Below are 16,256 nucleotides of genomic sequence, written 5' to 3'. Positions count from 1 at the left end.
CTGAAACGTTTGGTTTGTTGTCCTGTCAATCACTTGATTGAGCAGCCTCAACTTTGGCTCTCTTTATGGCATCACCTACGGCTCCAGGCGAACAAACGAACACCCCCACGGGCGACATTATCATTGTCAGGGTCATGTCATCAAGGGCCATCATCATTCCACAGCATACCATCATTCCACACAACCATTTATCGGTAAGCCAGTTGTCGGGTAAGCGTTTTTCCTCAACATTTTCACCCCACTAGTCAGCATAAAAATTCGAACCTTTTCTTGCCACGCGCCACCCCCCATTTTCTTGCTCCTGGGTTTCGGCTTTGCTTTCTTGGGGTTTTTGTACATTGGGTGCCTAAAATTATGCAACACAAACTAAAAATTAAACAGTTTCAACTGTGGGTCGCACCCGCCCCCCACCGCCCTCCCCCGCCTGGTCAACCACAAAGCCAGATGCAAACACTTTTGCTTCCCATTTCCTTCTTCATTTCCCGCCTCTGAAAACTCAATTGGAAAGAGAGCCCATACAGGCGACTGTGGGGATACCCTGCCAAATTCTGTCAAATGTGGCACATTTAGTGGAAACGTTTTTGTCGATGCACAGTTGAATATGTAGGTATTTTGATAGAGCGGTATAAATGTATCTACATTCTAAAAATAATCTAAAAATATCCACAAATTTTGTGGGAGCTATTGAAGAACATTTTTGGGTTTTCTTAAATTAATTATTATTTCTTTTTTAATTTTTATTTGTTTTACTTTGTTTGGGATATAAAAGATATATAATAGTGTTGTAAAAGAATATTTTTCTTTCCTTTCGGATATGATTAGTGGACGCTTTGAATAATATTGAAACAGATCGGCGGGGAACACTAGAATATATTCAAATAATTCTATCAAATAGGATTTTGAAAGTTGTGGATGCTAGAGCAGAATCCCAATAGATGTTCAAGAAACTCTTTGTTTTTCCCCAACAAAATAAACCCCCCACAACTATAGGGTATTGTATTTTGAGAGCAGTTGCTGTACTCAAGTTTTGGGTTGAAGAAATGGCAATGTCATCTGCTGTTCTTCCTTTCACTGACTCGCTCTCCTTTGACCTTTTGTTGTTGATGGTTATCTGGGAGGGAGTAGCATCCTCCATTCCAGCGGCAGTGGCAGTGGCAGTGGCAGTGGCAGCGGCAGCTGCTGTCCAAAATGGAGATGGACATAAATGAATCCTAAATACAGTGGAAATAGTTTTGTGGCCAAAAAGTTATGAAGAAGTTGACTTCACTTAACAGCCAGAACCACTCGGATGGACCCCACCCCGTCCCACCGGCAACCCGCAATCCGCAACCCGCAGCCCGCAGACACTTTACAAGTCTATCTATCGGAATGTACACATGTCTAGGTCTTTTCTCTCACTCATCACATATTTATGATTCATTTCATTTCGCTTCTTTTTTTATGACAATGAGTTTTCTCTATTCTATGGTCGCAGCTGCTGCTGCTGGTCCTCCTCTCTCTCTCTGTCTCTCTCTATTTCCTATTCTGGAAAGCCATTTCCTTTGGCATTCAATGGGAAAACTCAGCTGCGTCCGCCAGACAGATTTTAAGAACTTCACTAAAGTTTGAGTCGTAGCCAAAAAAAAAAAAATACATAAAAAAAATGTGAGTGGGCAGGGAGCAGGGAGCAGGGAGCAGGAAAACGATGAAACAGATTGGCGTGTAAGCTCCTCCTTCTTTACAGACAGTTTTTGTCTTTTATTTTGATGTATTTATTCCCTCAACACACTCTAACTCGTTATATCTCTCTGGAGCGGCCATGGATCCCCTTAATCAGTGTTGATAAGTATTCCGTTGAAAGAATACATTCCAACAGGCTAGAAAGACCAGGAATCTTAAGCCCAAGACTCTTAAGAGTATAGAAAATTCAATGAAAGAGAAGACTAGGAATGATTTCGGACTAAGGAATAGGTATAGTGTGGGTATCTTATGTCTTATAGACAGATGTAGTAGAATTCTTATCAAATAAATTATGCATTGAGTATAGATTGGTACGGTTATTGAAGATATATACTGGTTTGTATGTTCTTCTTTGATAATTCTCTTCCTTTGTTCCTCGATATTCCATTTCTTTATATTGATTCGGTATGCGTCAAAGGATTCATCGAGCCCTGAACTCTTGTTTTTCGGGTAATTCCCCGACCAATGGTTTGTTTTCATAGATCGATATTACTTGATCATCGTTCAGCATGGTCTCCGTTAGCTTTTTATTACTTAATGGTTTATTGTTTCGTTTCCACCGTTCCTATACTACTATTATATTCCACTGATTCTCCGCCTATAATCTTTTTTCTCATTTCGTGTTTCCTTTCCAGCATTTCGCAATGCACTTTACTGGATGGAAATGTCCCATTTCTGGCTCTATGGCTCCGATATTCTACTTCCTCATATTCCATTTTAAAGTGAAATTCCATTGTTCGACCCATTACCATAAATCCGTATTCCCCTCATATTCCCTTGTTCCAATTGACCTTCCACTGTTCCTCTATTGAGGACTGACCATTTTCCATACTTCCTATTCCCATTTCCTTCCCCTATCCTGTTCCCTTTCCACTATTTCCCCCATGGACTTATCTTATCCTATCGATGGCAATTTCCCATTGCTTTCTGTTCGTTTTTTTATTTCGCTATCGAACTCGAGTATATCGAGAATAAAGTGGTAGCCCCCAAGGAGAAACTGCAAAGAAGAGCAACCAATAGAGTGGGAGTCCTGGGCTGTCTGAGAGGGGCAATAAATAAAGGACGGCTTCCTTCCGGTTACAGACAGGACGGGGGCAGGAGCAGGAACAGTCAGCTGGATGAAGGAGTAGTGTGCGGTAAATTTAAGGACTCCTTCTGGTCAAGATAGACAGAGGGAGAGAGCGATAGAGAGACCCGCAGCAAGCAATTAGAAAAAGTCATAAAACAAACGATTGCCCAAATGGTTTCGCCATTCCATTCCTGGCGCAGGATATTGGGTCCTGCAAATAGCAAATCCCCTCATGATCTATGGCCGAGTATTGCGCGATTGTGTTGAGGCGATGTTGAATCGCTTATGGCCTGAAATCTCCAGCAACCGCAAGACCGCAAGTCTTCAAGGTCCGCCGCCAAAGGATAAATAGCGAAAAGGTGTGCTAAATAATTAAATTAAGGACAATTGATTGATAGCCAAAAGCTTTTTATGCCATCGCATAGTTAACGAAGCGTAACAGGTACCAAAATCCCATCCATCCCCACCCTTCCCCCTTGCGCATTCCGCAAGCAACTTCCGACAACAACAGAATTAGCTCTGTCTCTCCACACGGCATCCTTGAGCATCCAGGAGGAGCCGGTCCTTGGGCCGTGCAGTGCAAGACACAATCAGCTTTGCAGGTGGAAGGAAAAATATACACAACCAGAGGACCAACGAGTGACACCGAGTAAACCAAATATCAAGAAAAACCAAAAAAAAAAATACATATATATAACAACGTTCCAAGGACTCGTAGGAAAGCAAGGAGCGCTCAAGGTTAAAAGCAGCTCCGTTCGGAGAAAAGGCAGTTCTAGGAACAGACCGGGGCTCTAGCTCTGAGGGAAAATCAGTTCAGGGCAAAGGGAGGGGGGTGAGTGCTCTAGGAAAAGCAGCTCAAAGCAAGCCAACTCTGGGAAAATCTGAGAGGACCGAAGGAAAAGCAGCTCAACGAAACGGAAGCTGTGGAGGACACTAGAATGCACCCCGGCCATTCCCTCGGGAGGCCCTCGAAACTTGTTTGCTTTTTTTCCTATCAAATTTTTTGTATTTTGTCAAAGATTAGAAAAACATTTCATTGCATTTTGAGGACAACAAATTGGGATTAAAACTTGAGGAAATTGTTCAAAGAGTGCGCAACACGTCTCTCTCTCTCTCTACCAATCCATGATTGGAAATACTTAAATATTCTTCCACTCAAAGGGTTTAAAACTTTGAATAACCTTCGATTTAAGCGTCTCCAATACCTAAACACGAATCTCAGTCCACAGTTTCGATTTCAATTTCAATTCCACCTGCATTTTGTGACTCCAGCAGCCAGCAGGAAGCCCCAGCCGCAGGGGGAGTGCATCAGTGGCTGTCTCTGGATCTCTGTTCTGTCTCTATTCTGGTTTACGGTTTACTTCTCTCCGTTCTCCAATCCCCGTGTATGCTGTCATCGCTTCAGTCGTGGCCGTGTGTCTGTTGTGCCGTGTTGATTCTATTTCGCTTTTTCCAGCTCTTGCCACAGCCACCCAAAACCATTCACTTCAATCCACTCTTCTCTTGTGTGCGCTCTGGTCTGGTCTGGTCTGTTTTGTACACGCTTCATGTCATGCGGAAATTGAATAGTTTCCGGTATTGAACAATGATTACTTACAATCGCTCCTGGGGCCTCCGGCACGGCCACAGCCCGAAAAACCCAAACCAAAACTGCCTTCGGCAGCTGAAATACTCGTACAATTCGATTCACATACGACATCCCACTGTGGGATACCCTAATCCAAGGGTAAGGCGGCGGTGCCATAATTCATTCGCGGCTGATTCGTTCTCGTACAAAACACAACCTCACACATTTCCTATATTAAACCGACTGATTGTATTTTTACCTACAATATTGGAACATTTTCCTTCGATAAACCCAAAGATTTCATAATTAAAAATCGCTCCTTTCGTTTATGGGCAATTTTTACAACAAATCAATGCCAAAATTTGCCTCATACTTTCTTCTAATCTTTTTTGTGGCTCTTAAAAGTTTGAATTCATCTTTGGATAATCTGGGAAGGACTTAAGAAAGTAATGATCCGTCCTTTTCCTCCCCAAAAGTTTTATAATAATATTCTGGGAAAGTTATAGAAAATATGATATATAAAATCCACAGTAATAATAATAATAGAACCCCCAATTTATCCTATAAACGGAATATTCCGAAAAATTCATGAATATGGGAAGGAGCTTGTTTTTCAAAAATAATATTAATTTTTTTGAACGTGGTTTTTGCATGGAATTTCAAAAGAATATCTCTATTTCCGTTAAAAGGTTTTGTTTCCGTCCGATTTACTTGGGAAATATGCGTAAAAAGTTACGCCAAGGACATTTGCCTATGGGACAGGCGCAGTACATGGACATGGGCAGGACATGATAATTGAAAGCATTGGGGCATGCCACCATTTCATCCGGACACGGGCCACAAAACTTTGGCCAAGAAATAGCAGATAGATCCCCCTCCCCCTCTTCGCCACAGCAATACGGACCATTCCCTTTAGCACCTTATGTTCGTCTTTTTTTTCTCGAACTGTCAGTGGCACTTCATCCCGTTTCATCCATCCACTCGTACCTCTTATCCTCGGAGAGAAAGTTTCGTCTGTTCTGTCCCATGATATTGCACTAAACACGAGGCCCCGCAGTCGGATTCGCGTTTCGAAGACCAGGACCAGAAACCATTACTTGTCGTTGTTGTATCTTTGGATAGCATTTCCATTCAAGTTGCAACTCACCTGAAAGTAAACGAAAGAAGAAGAAGAAGGCATGAGGCATGAGGCATGAGCATGGGGCGTGTTTTTCATATAAAGAGGCTGCTTTGCATTGCAATTTTGTTGGTTCATAAATTATACTACGCCTGGCATGACGGATGCCAAACGGAAATGGGAACAACACAAAAGATGGACGAAACGGAACGGGGAACAGGAACACACAGAGACAGGGAGAGAGAGAGAAAAGGAGAGGGCAAGCGGAACAGGAACGAAACACCAGGCCAAGAGAAGGAATCGATTACCGTTGCAAAGGAGAGCCATCATTCACTCTTGGGGCAAAGTGATTCGCTCGAAAGGAAATGAACAAATGAACGGTAATTGACACGGGGAATAAATGTGACAAATGAATCAATCAAAATGAACTAGTTCCAAACAAATTACAGTCACACTTCGCAAAAAATGGGTAATTTTTGTCCTCGAATGGACAAACGAAAATCATTCAATTGTCTTTGGCGTGGTAAAGCTTCGTTCTTGGTTTTATCGATAACAATTTCCCTTCGTTAGTTGCCAAATGGAATCTCTGATAAGCAGAGCAACAATTCAGCAGCTAAACAAAGAAAATATGCATCGAAAGTATATCACAGGATTAGAAAAACAATACGAAAGTGAGATTAACATATGTTCAGGTGCGAACTAGTTCGCTAAATGAACAAGCTCCCTTTTTTTGGTACAGTCAACTCGCGAGTCGAAGCAATTACTTTTTAGAGACATGAAAACTCCTCAACGCAAATCAGTTCCATAAGATGCTCTCTTTCTTCTCCTCACTGGACCGCACTTTTCCGCTCTTTGTCGCTCTTTTCCGCCTTTTCCCACTCGCTTAAGCACTACCCCTTTCTTAAGCACGTGAAGAGCCTACGGCAATTTGAAAGCCAAAAAGCCAAAAGGTGCTACGCTTCTGTTTACCCAAAAAGTTAAGCAATTTATTATCCAGAAAAACTTGTACCCCCACAAAAGACAGCGAGAACGTGGCAGTCACGAAAGGAGTTGAAGCTTGAAATTAGGTCTAAAAAATGGACTTGAAACTCGACTCGAGACTGGCGGCGGACTTCTAAGACATAAGAATCTCCGCCAAGAAAGAAAAGAGAGGAAGCCCCATGTGGATTCAGCTGGAGGATTCGAATATTAGTTGCCAAAGGGAATTGGTTGTGTATTAAAACTCAGATTTGTATCTAAAACTTGCTTTACCCATGGCCTAGCCTCCTTCGAAAAAGCTTTTTCAAATGCATCTCTGGCGCAATCTCGTTGTTCTCGAGGGCAGGCCATTTAGAGAGTGTGAGGGAGAACAACTTGAATGTAAATCAGCAAACGGAAGTGCATGAAATTAGCTTGCGTTTTTTTTTTTTTTGTTTTTTAATAAATGAGCATGCTCGTAAAAATTCAACGGTTTAATTTGTTTGTGTGTGTGAGTGTGCCTCTCCCTCACACATTTTCCCTATTTCTATTACGCTCTCAGTCTCTCTCTGTCTGTCTCTCTATCAACGAAAAAGCGGTAGACAGGGGCATACATTAGAAAAGCAAGTAAATAATTTCACACGGAATAAGTTTGCAAAGTTAATTGGCTTAGCGCTGCGCTGGCTTTTGACTCGGAGAAAACACACAAAAACACAAAAAAGAACACAAAAGCAAGTGACGACCAAGGGGACACCCACTCAAAAGGCCATTCACAAACGAATTGGCATTCGCCCCGAGGGACTTTTTGGCATCAATCAGGGGGAAGAGCATACAAGATAAGTTATCGATACATTTCATTCGATGGCACTTGAGTTCTGGTAAAAACCTTAATACTCCAGTGGAATGAGATAAGCGAATTGACATTCGTCCCGAGGGATTTTGATACCCGACAGGTTATCGATGATTCAGCGGAAAAAAGATAATATAATGGCCGAAAAAAAGTTTTCTACGAAAAGTGCGAATACCAGGAAGACCTTCTTCAAGCTATTTAACACTAAATCGTAAAATATCAATCAAGAATTAATCAGAATCAAGCCGCTTATGCCATGATTCATCTTCATTTAAGAATAAAGTTTCCAGAAGATTTTAGGCTACAAATTTCAGGAAGAATAATAGCTAAAATGTATTAATTTTTACCTAGACTATTAGTTTTTTTTTCCATTAGCTTTCAGAATGGCGCGAATTTCTAAAACTTGATGGAGAGAAAACTGCACCGAAGTTCTTTCGGAAAACTAATTCATGCTAATTCATCTGCTGTCACAAATGTGATATACCCTGGCCATCACTGGGTATCAAAATTGTAATGCGAGAGCGACTTGGCTTGGAGGCTGCGGCAGTGCCGTCGGAGGCTTGTCTATCCATTTCCATGGTCGGGGGGGGGGCGGCAGCAGCAGCCACTTTTTCTATTCGGCTTTTGTTTTTGTCATCCCTGAACTTTGGCATGTGTACTCTTCTCTTCACCTCCAGGTAATCGCATTAGACGGTGTGTGTGTGTGTGTGTGAATTTACAGCGGATTTTGTGGGGTCTGTTCGACGGAGAAGTAATACTCCTATCCACATCCTATCATACCACATAGGGGTTCCGCTCCCCGCCCATCGTGTGAGCTTTGTTATTGTTTGCCTCGCAAAATGAGATTTAATTCTCGCGCTCATTTGCATTGGTGCTTTATTTGTTTATGAATTTCCTCGCAACAGCTATTAAAACTATGTTTTTAATTGTAATCTGTTATCTGTAATCTGTTTGTCGTAATGCCTGAGGGCTCCACAAATTGTTTGGATTATATTGTCTCTGTAATTGAGTGGCGTGCGGCGGGCGCCGTGGCCGTGGCCGGGCCGGGACGGGCCTGCACGGGGAGTCGTGTGATGGGTATTGGGTCAATAATTTTAATTAAATGTTGGCGCAAAAAAATGTGCCTCAAAATGGCAGATAAATAGCGTGGATATCTGTGGCTTCACAGAACACGAAACAGATTTTAAAGTCTGGAATTGGAATTGGCGGATCCGATCGATGTGGGGCTACAAGGGTGTACATCTGCGCCCTTCCATCGACTTCAATTGAAAGAAAGAGTGGCTCGGCCCGCGTTGATACGCTGCACAAATGTCTCATAAGCGAACTGACATTGAAACCCATTCGGAGGGAAATGTACAAGCCTTAGAGAATCTCTAACAGATTCCCCCATTAACCAAGGTATCGTTTATTATATATCGGTATACGTAGATATTGTAGGCGACCCGGGTTCATTGAATTGACTTCCCCCATTCACATGGAATAAATCTCGAAGGTGCACCTAGTATTACAATGCCATTTCATTTCTAGAGGCAGATCAAAACCGGCTCAAGACGTATTACAAAATCGGTTTTTTGCCAGTTTAAACCCGTTTTAGCGGCCACATCAGTCGTCGTCTGTCGGGCATTCAGGCTTTATGCAAAAGTACGAGCGGGGGGCGTGGGGGGAGGGGGGAGGTGTGTGCAACAAAACGTGACAAATTTAATTGGGCCCCCGCCCGGTGCCACATGACGGGGCAGCTACCGAAGTTTCCCTCCCACCACATGTTAGGAGGCGGTATCTCCCTCTCCCTCCCCCTCTCTCTCTATCCTTTCAATGCAAATGCGATTCTCCTCCCCCACATTTTCCCCAAATCCCCTGAGCCCCTGCCCCCCTGCCCTGCGCGTAAAATCGAATTGCAAATGCCGAAAATGTTGCCAACAAATTAATTTTATTTGTGGTTAACCGCATTCCGTATACCCTCTCTGGTATTGCTTCATCTTTAGTGTTTATTTTTTTTAGAAATATCATTATCCAGTCAGAAATCTTGCATATGGTGGTTAGTTCTGGGTCTGAAACAGTTCTATGACACAGATCTCTGAAATATGATTATTCCATGGCAGAAATCTTTGGAATTTTTGTAGGTCTATGCGAGAAATATCATTGTATATTAGTTCTATGGCAGAGATCTGTGAAATGTCAGTGTTCTATGGTACAAATATATCAGATATCAATATTCCATGGCAGAAACCTGAAAAGTATCTTGGATATATGGCTGACATCCTTAAAATATTCAAGTTCTATGATAGATGTCCTTGAAATATCATCGTTTTTTGACAGAAATCTTGTGCATATCATAGTATCATAGAATTATAATGATAATGATATAATGATGTTCTTCTGTTCCACAAAATAGTAATCATACCCCCAGAAAAGGTATGCTAGGGGGCGTATGAGAGAGAGAGCGAGAGGGGCAGAGCAGGGAGGAGTGGGAGAGCAACGACGACTATTCGTGTTTGTCGCTCATCGTGACAATGCAGCGAATGATTAGCGGGAGACAACAATAAAACGATAGCAAACAAAAACGTGATGCCAGTAAAAAAATAAATAAATAAATAAATTTAAAAAAAACACACACAAATTGTAAATTGAATTTTAGAAATGGAAAGCCTTTTAGTGTTTCTTTTCTGTGTGTAATTGGGAAAATTAGGTACATGACAATCGAGGAAAAGGCAGGGGAAAATAAATGAAAGAGCGAGAGAAAATTGAATCTGACGCTCTCTCTCGTCGTGCACCTCTAGAAAAATTCGAGAACAAATTAAAAAATAAATTGCAAATACAAAAATATTTAAGTAAAGTATATTTATTTTTTTAATTTAAATTTTCTATTCTTCCACGAAAATTGAACACTTTTTGGGCTAAGAATTTGGAGGGGGCTTCTAGGAAATTCTGATTTGTGATTGAAATTGGATAAATCTTTTTCGGTCAGTGTATACCTGCTTGACGTGGGCGCGTCGCTCGAACTGTATGCCCCCTGGATTGTGATCCCGGATATCCATCACGATGTTGCCGCCTCTGGGATTGCCAGTGTCATTTCCATTGACGCCTCCTCCTCCAGTGCTCCTCCATTCATTGCTTTGCTCTGTGGGACTGCTTCTAGGACTGTTTCCAGTGCTTCTTTTATTTCCATTTCCATTGGTGCTCTTTTCAAATGGCGGCGCTGCCGCCACAAGTGGCACTGCTGCCGGCAATGATATGGAATCGACATTGCCCTCCATCAGGGCCTCGGCTGCCTCCAGCATATGCGGCATGCCCAGTGGCATGTTTCCACTACCAGATGCACTGCCGCTGCCGCTGCCACTGCCACTGGCACTCCCACTGGCTGCTTTGCCACTGGCACTGTCATTGGCGCTCCTTAACCCGATTTCAATCACAATTTTATTGGCCTTCTGCTGCTGCTGCTGCTGCTGTGGCAGCTGCTGTTGCAATGGTCGCTGCAGATTCTTTGGATGCGTGGATGCCGATATGTAGTTGAGATCGCTTTGCGATAGTTGATGCTGCTGCAGCGTCGAGTACTGCTGCTCGACCAGTGCCGCCCGGGTCTGGGCCGCCTGATGGCCCCCATTGGCGGCCGCCGAATCGCTGGCCACCTTCTCGCGCAGCTTCACAATGTTCGAAATGTTGATGCTGTTCGTCAGGGTGATGCCCGTGATGCAGACCAAAATGATGGTCAGCACAACGCCGCAGATGGCAAGGGTGGGCATGCGAAAGAATTTCCCACTGCACATGATGCACCTGAGCGGAGGACGGACGGGCGGGGCGGGGCGGGTCGGATCGGGGGCTATGGGCTGGGAGGGGTTTGCTGCTGGCAAATCAATCAAGCAGTCATTTGAACAGCCCTTTTTGTCTGGTTGTTCTAACTCTTTTTTGTTTTGGGATCACTTTTGCGTTGAGGTTCAAGCGAGAGTTCAACAAACGGTACTGCTGCCTGCTCTCGTTCTTTGTTGCACTTCGATCTCCGCTCGCGATCGTCTCGCGACTCGTTCGTGTCGGCGTCTCCACTCTCGTCTGCAGCTGGAACACGAATGCAGCTGCACTTCCACGGCACGGCAGGGCTTCGTTCGCTGCAAAGCTTGCGTCGCTCGCTCTCTGCTCTCGCTCTCGCTCTTTTACCGTTTCGCTTTCGCTCTCTCGTCTCGTTCTCGTTCTCGTTCTGGTTCTCGTTCTCTCAGCTGCTGGTTCACCTTGAGACCGAGACGCTGGCTTCAGCTGACGCCGCCGTCACAGCTGCGCAGCTGCCTCAAGCGGATTTGCATGATGTGTTTACCGTTTCAATGTCTGTCTTTGATTTGTTTGCTTTTTTTTTTGCTTTTTTTACCTCTTGCCTTTGTTTATTTGATTGGTTTTTGTTGTTGTATTTGCTTTCATTTATCGCTTTAAACGGGAACAAACAAAGCTATAGTTCCAAAAATACACGCAACCCGAGCACTGCCCGAGCCAGAAATGCAGATCGTTAAAAATTTAATTTGTGTACAGTTTTAGCAGTTGTTTTCCTGTGGCCTTTGTTGCAATTTTGGGGCTTGGGCAAACAGAGAGAGGCAGAAAAACAAACGCATTTGTGCCTTTTCTATATCAAATTAATCAGTTTCAAAATTTCCCAAGGAATAAAATTTAAAAAAATGTATGAAGTCAATAAAAAAATATTCCCATATCCCGAATCCCCCCACAGAATCCCGATATTAATTTCGAAGTCTATTCAATAGTTAATGTTATCTTTTTGAATATTTTTCCTTATTTTATAGTCATGTTTTTTTTTAAATTATTATAATTAAAAAATATTATTTCTTATTTAATTTTTTTTTTAATTATTTGTATTATTTATTTTATTATTAGTATTATTACTTGTTTTTTAAATTTAGAATCCTATCTCATATAAGAAAGAGGATTCTTGATAAAAGTTCTTCCACAAAGGATCTGCTAATTATTCAACAATCTAATAAAAATCCCAGAAAAGAAGCCCCATTTCGACTTATAGTATTATTTTATTAAGTCAAGAAATGTTTCAGTTTCAGTCTTCTTACTTTCACAGCCCAGATGATATTTTGTATGATATAGAGAATAGATATCGTTTTCACAGTTACGAAAATGTAGGCTGTACAAATACGTAGTATTTCACGGGTCTACAAAGCAATCTACCACATACTAGTGATTATCATATATATATAAATACTCTTAAAGAACCAACTAGACAAATATTAATACTGAAATCTGTATGTTCATTAGGCATCTCGCCTTCTCCAACCAACTTTTGTCTCTATGCTGTTCTAATGCCCCTTTCAAAATGTTAATGAAATCAGTTTTCATCTCAAAATCACTCTCACTCTCGCTTTTCCTTTACCTTTCACTCGCACCTGCTGCCGTCGCTGCTTCTGGTGCTGCTGCTGCACGGTTGAACCCGGCTTCGAGTATCTATGGGAGGCTTTAAGCAGGTTCTAATGCCTGGGGCTCTAATACCCTCTTATTCCCGTCCCATTGGCATAAACAATAGGCTTTTGGGGACAAAGGGATGACAAGGCGGCGCCTTGCATCTTTTCTATTTCTTATTTACGTATACCCTAATCATTTTATTTATATGGGAAATATAGAATATCTGTTACTCCAGATCGATTGAAACTACAACGAATGACCAAACCACTCGCTGATGCAAATTTCCCATAGGCCAACACACACAGAAACCGAGGCCATTAACAACGAGTAAGGAAAGAAAGTGCCGGACTTCTCTTTCACAGAGTATCTCAGTTTCGTCTTAAATTACATTATTTTCTGTGTGTTTTTTTGGGTGGGATTTAGGCATTCATTTCATGGGATCTGCACACGCGCCTCTCGGCGATGGCGAGAGGGGGACATGGGACATTTGGTGGATTTAATTGAGCCGACACGCACGCACACGAGCGCCACTTGCGTGTGTTTGATGAACTAGACAAGAAAGCAACGAGAAACGAGAGAGGGGGCAGGAAAAAAAATACAGCGAGAAGAGATTCCATTTAATTGCATATCAACGCCGTTTCTTGTCGGACTATGGCACGATCTCCCTTTCACCGGTGCATTTTTTAGCCGTCCGTTTATTTTGATATTTATGGGGATTTTCCTGGATTTACGAGTCGAGGCACACGGGCCGCGACACTTTAATATCAGGTACTATGTCGTATATAAAGTAATAACCCAAAAGTCCATTGGTCCAGCATTGATTGTGCTCGAATGGCCAGGTGTTCAAAGAGTCAAACGAAAAATGGGTTCGGTTCATTCTCTGACTATAATATTCAACATTCCTTCACCCTTTGAGGGTTCCGTCGGTGGAAAGCCTATCGTTTTGGCTTTATCAATTACATGTGCCTGCCTCCAGCCCCATTCTGGCCCTGGCCACCCCACATATTCCCCCATCTCTCTCTCTCTCTCTCTCTCTCTCTCTCTCTCTCTCCATCCATCACTTTTATTCAATTTCTGTTATATTTTTTTGTTCTGTGTGTGTTTTCGTTGCTATTTATTTCAATTAATGAAGCTGCGTCTTTTGTCGCTTAATTAATTCCCAACAAAAGGGCTCTTAACAAATTTTCGGCTGAGCAGAAGGAGGAGAGATGGAGTAGACCGCGGGGGGAGTTAGGAGATGAGAGTGTTGGGGTAGAGAGCATTGTGCGACTTCTTGAAGGGGCATTAACGGATTACATTTTCAATTTGGGATGTTTGAAGGCATTTCAATTAGTCGTCATTTTGTGAGACAAATCGCTTGGCGTGCGTGCTTTCGAAAAAGAAATGAGCGGGGGAATGGAAATCGTAGGAACAGTATAAGAAAAGAGAGTACTGGAAGAATCGATTGGAAATGGAATCATTGCGATATTATTGTTTTATTTTATATATATAAAGCAGAGCTTAAACGATGTTTGGAATATAGCTAGAAAGGAAAGGTGTCGCTCCGTATCTCTGACTTTAAGGAGTTCTTACTTTTCTCGGAATGCATACATCCCAAACGGTGCATATTTACGAATAGAACCCAAAACAACAAGAAACTAATATAAGTAGTAGAAGGAAAGGTAGTAGAAAGGAATAGGAGGAGGTAGTAGTAGTAGTAGTGAAAGGTAGTAGTAGTAATAAAAGGTAATAGTAGTAGTAAAAGGTAGTAGTAGAAGTATAAGGTACTAATATAACTTAGTATAAGTAGTAGAAGGTACTAATAGAAGGTAGTCTTAGTCTTAGAAGATATTAGTAGTATTAGAAGGAAGTAGTAGAAGGCGGTACTAGAAGTAGTAATAATAGTAGTAAAAGGTAGTAGTACAAGGCAGTAGTAGAAGGTAGGAGTAGAAGGTAGTAGTATAAGTATAGGGTTCTAATAGAAGGTAGTAGTAGTAGTAGAAGTAGCAGTAGTAGAAGTAGCAGTATTGTAGTAGTAGTAGCAGTAGGAGAAGTAGTACTAGTTAAAGATGGTATCTTGTCGACTCTAAGACCGTTATCTCAAAATGTCCTCTCTGTAGTGCAACATTTCCTTGACGAAATGTGCCAGCCCGATCCGTTGAGCAGGGCCCTCAAGCCCTGGACCTCCACTCAGATTGTACTTAGATCTCTTTAAGGATTTAGAGCAAGTGTAATGCAATACTACTCCAAGTTTTTCGACCAGAGTCCAGAGTTCTTTGCATGATATTAAAGAGGTATTCGTTGAAAAAAGATATCAGAAAAAAAGGTTTGAAGATCAAAATGTTTGATTCGCTGCTGCATAGATGATGGGGGGGATAACTGTAATGAACAGATCCCAAATTCAAGTTAGGGGGCAGGTCAAAGCAGTGGCAGATATTCCCTTAAATTTACAGAAGAATCTACAAGCATCCATAAGGTTGCCAGCCAGCCATATGCACGCCAGGGATAAGTAGTAAATTGCATAATAATAACATCCATCAAGGAAGAAGCAGGAAGGAGCTCTGGCTCTGAAGGAGAAGACGCTGTGGCTGTGGCAGTGGCTGTGGCAGTGGCAGTGGCAGTGGCTGTGGCAGTGGCAATGGCTCGCTGGCACTAAAGAAATGAATGTGTAGCAATCTTTGCCGTTTCATCTTAATTATTTTCAACAGCTTTTCATGAAATTGCGGCTCAAGGCGGGCGGGCAAAAGCAAACAGCAAAACAGATTGCATTACAACAAGTTGCAAGTTGCATGGCGGCAAAAGGATGCAGCAATGTTGCACATTTCATAATCGAGAGAGAGAGAGAGAGAGAGAGAGCAAGAGAGATGGGGAAACTTTATTAAATTTACGCAAGTAAATTGCAATTTATTCTCTTCCCTCTGCCAGTGCCTGCTCCTTGCCAGTCCTTCCATTCGCCATTGCCCTACTAGAACTTCCTTTTCCCCGGTCAGGCAGGACCAAAGGACGCGGGAGGCTATCAAATTGGATTACAGGCACTGGCCACAATGCGTATGCGTCATTTGAAAGTGTTATGGCGCCGCATTAAGTTCAAGGAAATGCTCTAGAGATTCCAGTTTCGATCCATAAATATAATACAATATATATAAGAAATATATAGCACAAATCCATCAGGTTTCATGGGGAAAATGCCCATATATGTATATGCATTTCCCTGACCTGCCTGAAAGGTTTTCCCCAATTACAGAGCAGAGCAAAGCAGAGCCACGGAGCGTAGCAGCACTTTCCACCTGATCGGCCTTGAATTAGGGGGCTTAAGCGCTGACTTTTTCTCCCCCCTCCATTATGGCGGACATACTCGTATTTTGGGGTAATTTTAGCTCAAGTTTCAGCCTCGGAATCGGATGAATCGGATGGAATACTCGTAGGCTTTAGGGCGTCCAATGGTGGTCCCTGGTCCCTCCCATTGCAGGCCTGCGCCTGCAGCTACGTGTTTTCCTGTTTTCCTCTGACATTTCCCACCGAAACATTTCCTCGCTTTCCTCTTCTCTTCTCCCCTCCCCTCCCCATGGCCCTCCCGTTTTTGGGCAGCTGTGTT

At 42.5% G+C, this 16,256-nt stretch overlaps 1 protein-coding gene across 5 annotated transcripts in view; it reads right to left on the bottom strand.

The window, feature by feature from the left end:
* The window catches only part of alpha-Man-Ia (alpha-Mannosidase class I a), a 66,587-nt gene that overhangs the window by 31,561 nt on the left and 18,770 nt on the right, over positions 1-16,256 (bottom strand). The window contains exon 1 of one of the 5 annotated variants that reach the window (XM_033383537.1): positions 10,252-11,602. The exons of the other annotated variants lie outside the window; for them this stretch is intronic. Coding sequence (XP_033239428.1) covers positions 10,252-11,043 — 792 coding nt within the window. The 5' untranslated portion in view covers positions 11,044-11,602. Of the gene's footprint in view, positions 1-10,251; positions 11,603-16,256 lie in introns of those variants that run through there. 5 annotated transcript variants of the gene reach the window in all.

This window comes from Drosophila pseudoobscura, chromosome X (assembly GCF_009870125.1).
Source record: "Drosophila pseudoobscura strain MV-25-SWS-2005 chromosome X, UCI_Dpse_MV25, whole genome shotgun sequence".
Classification (NCBI taxonomy): Eukaryota; Metazoa; Arthropoda; class Insecta; order Diptera; family Drosophilidae; genus Drosophila; species Drosophila pseudoobscura.
The sequence above is the reverse complement of the archived record's forward strand: the minus strand, read 5'-3'. Positions and strand labels throughout refer to the sequence as shown.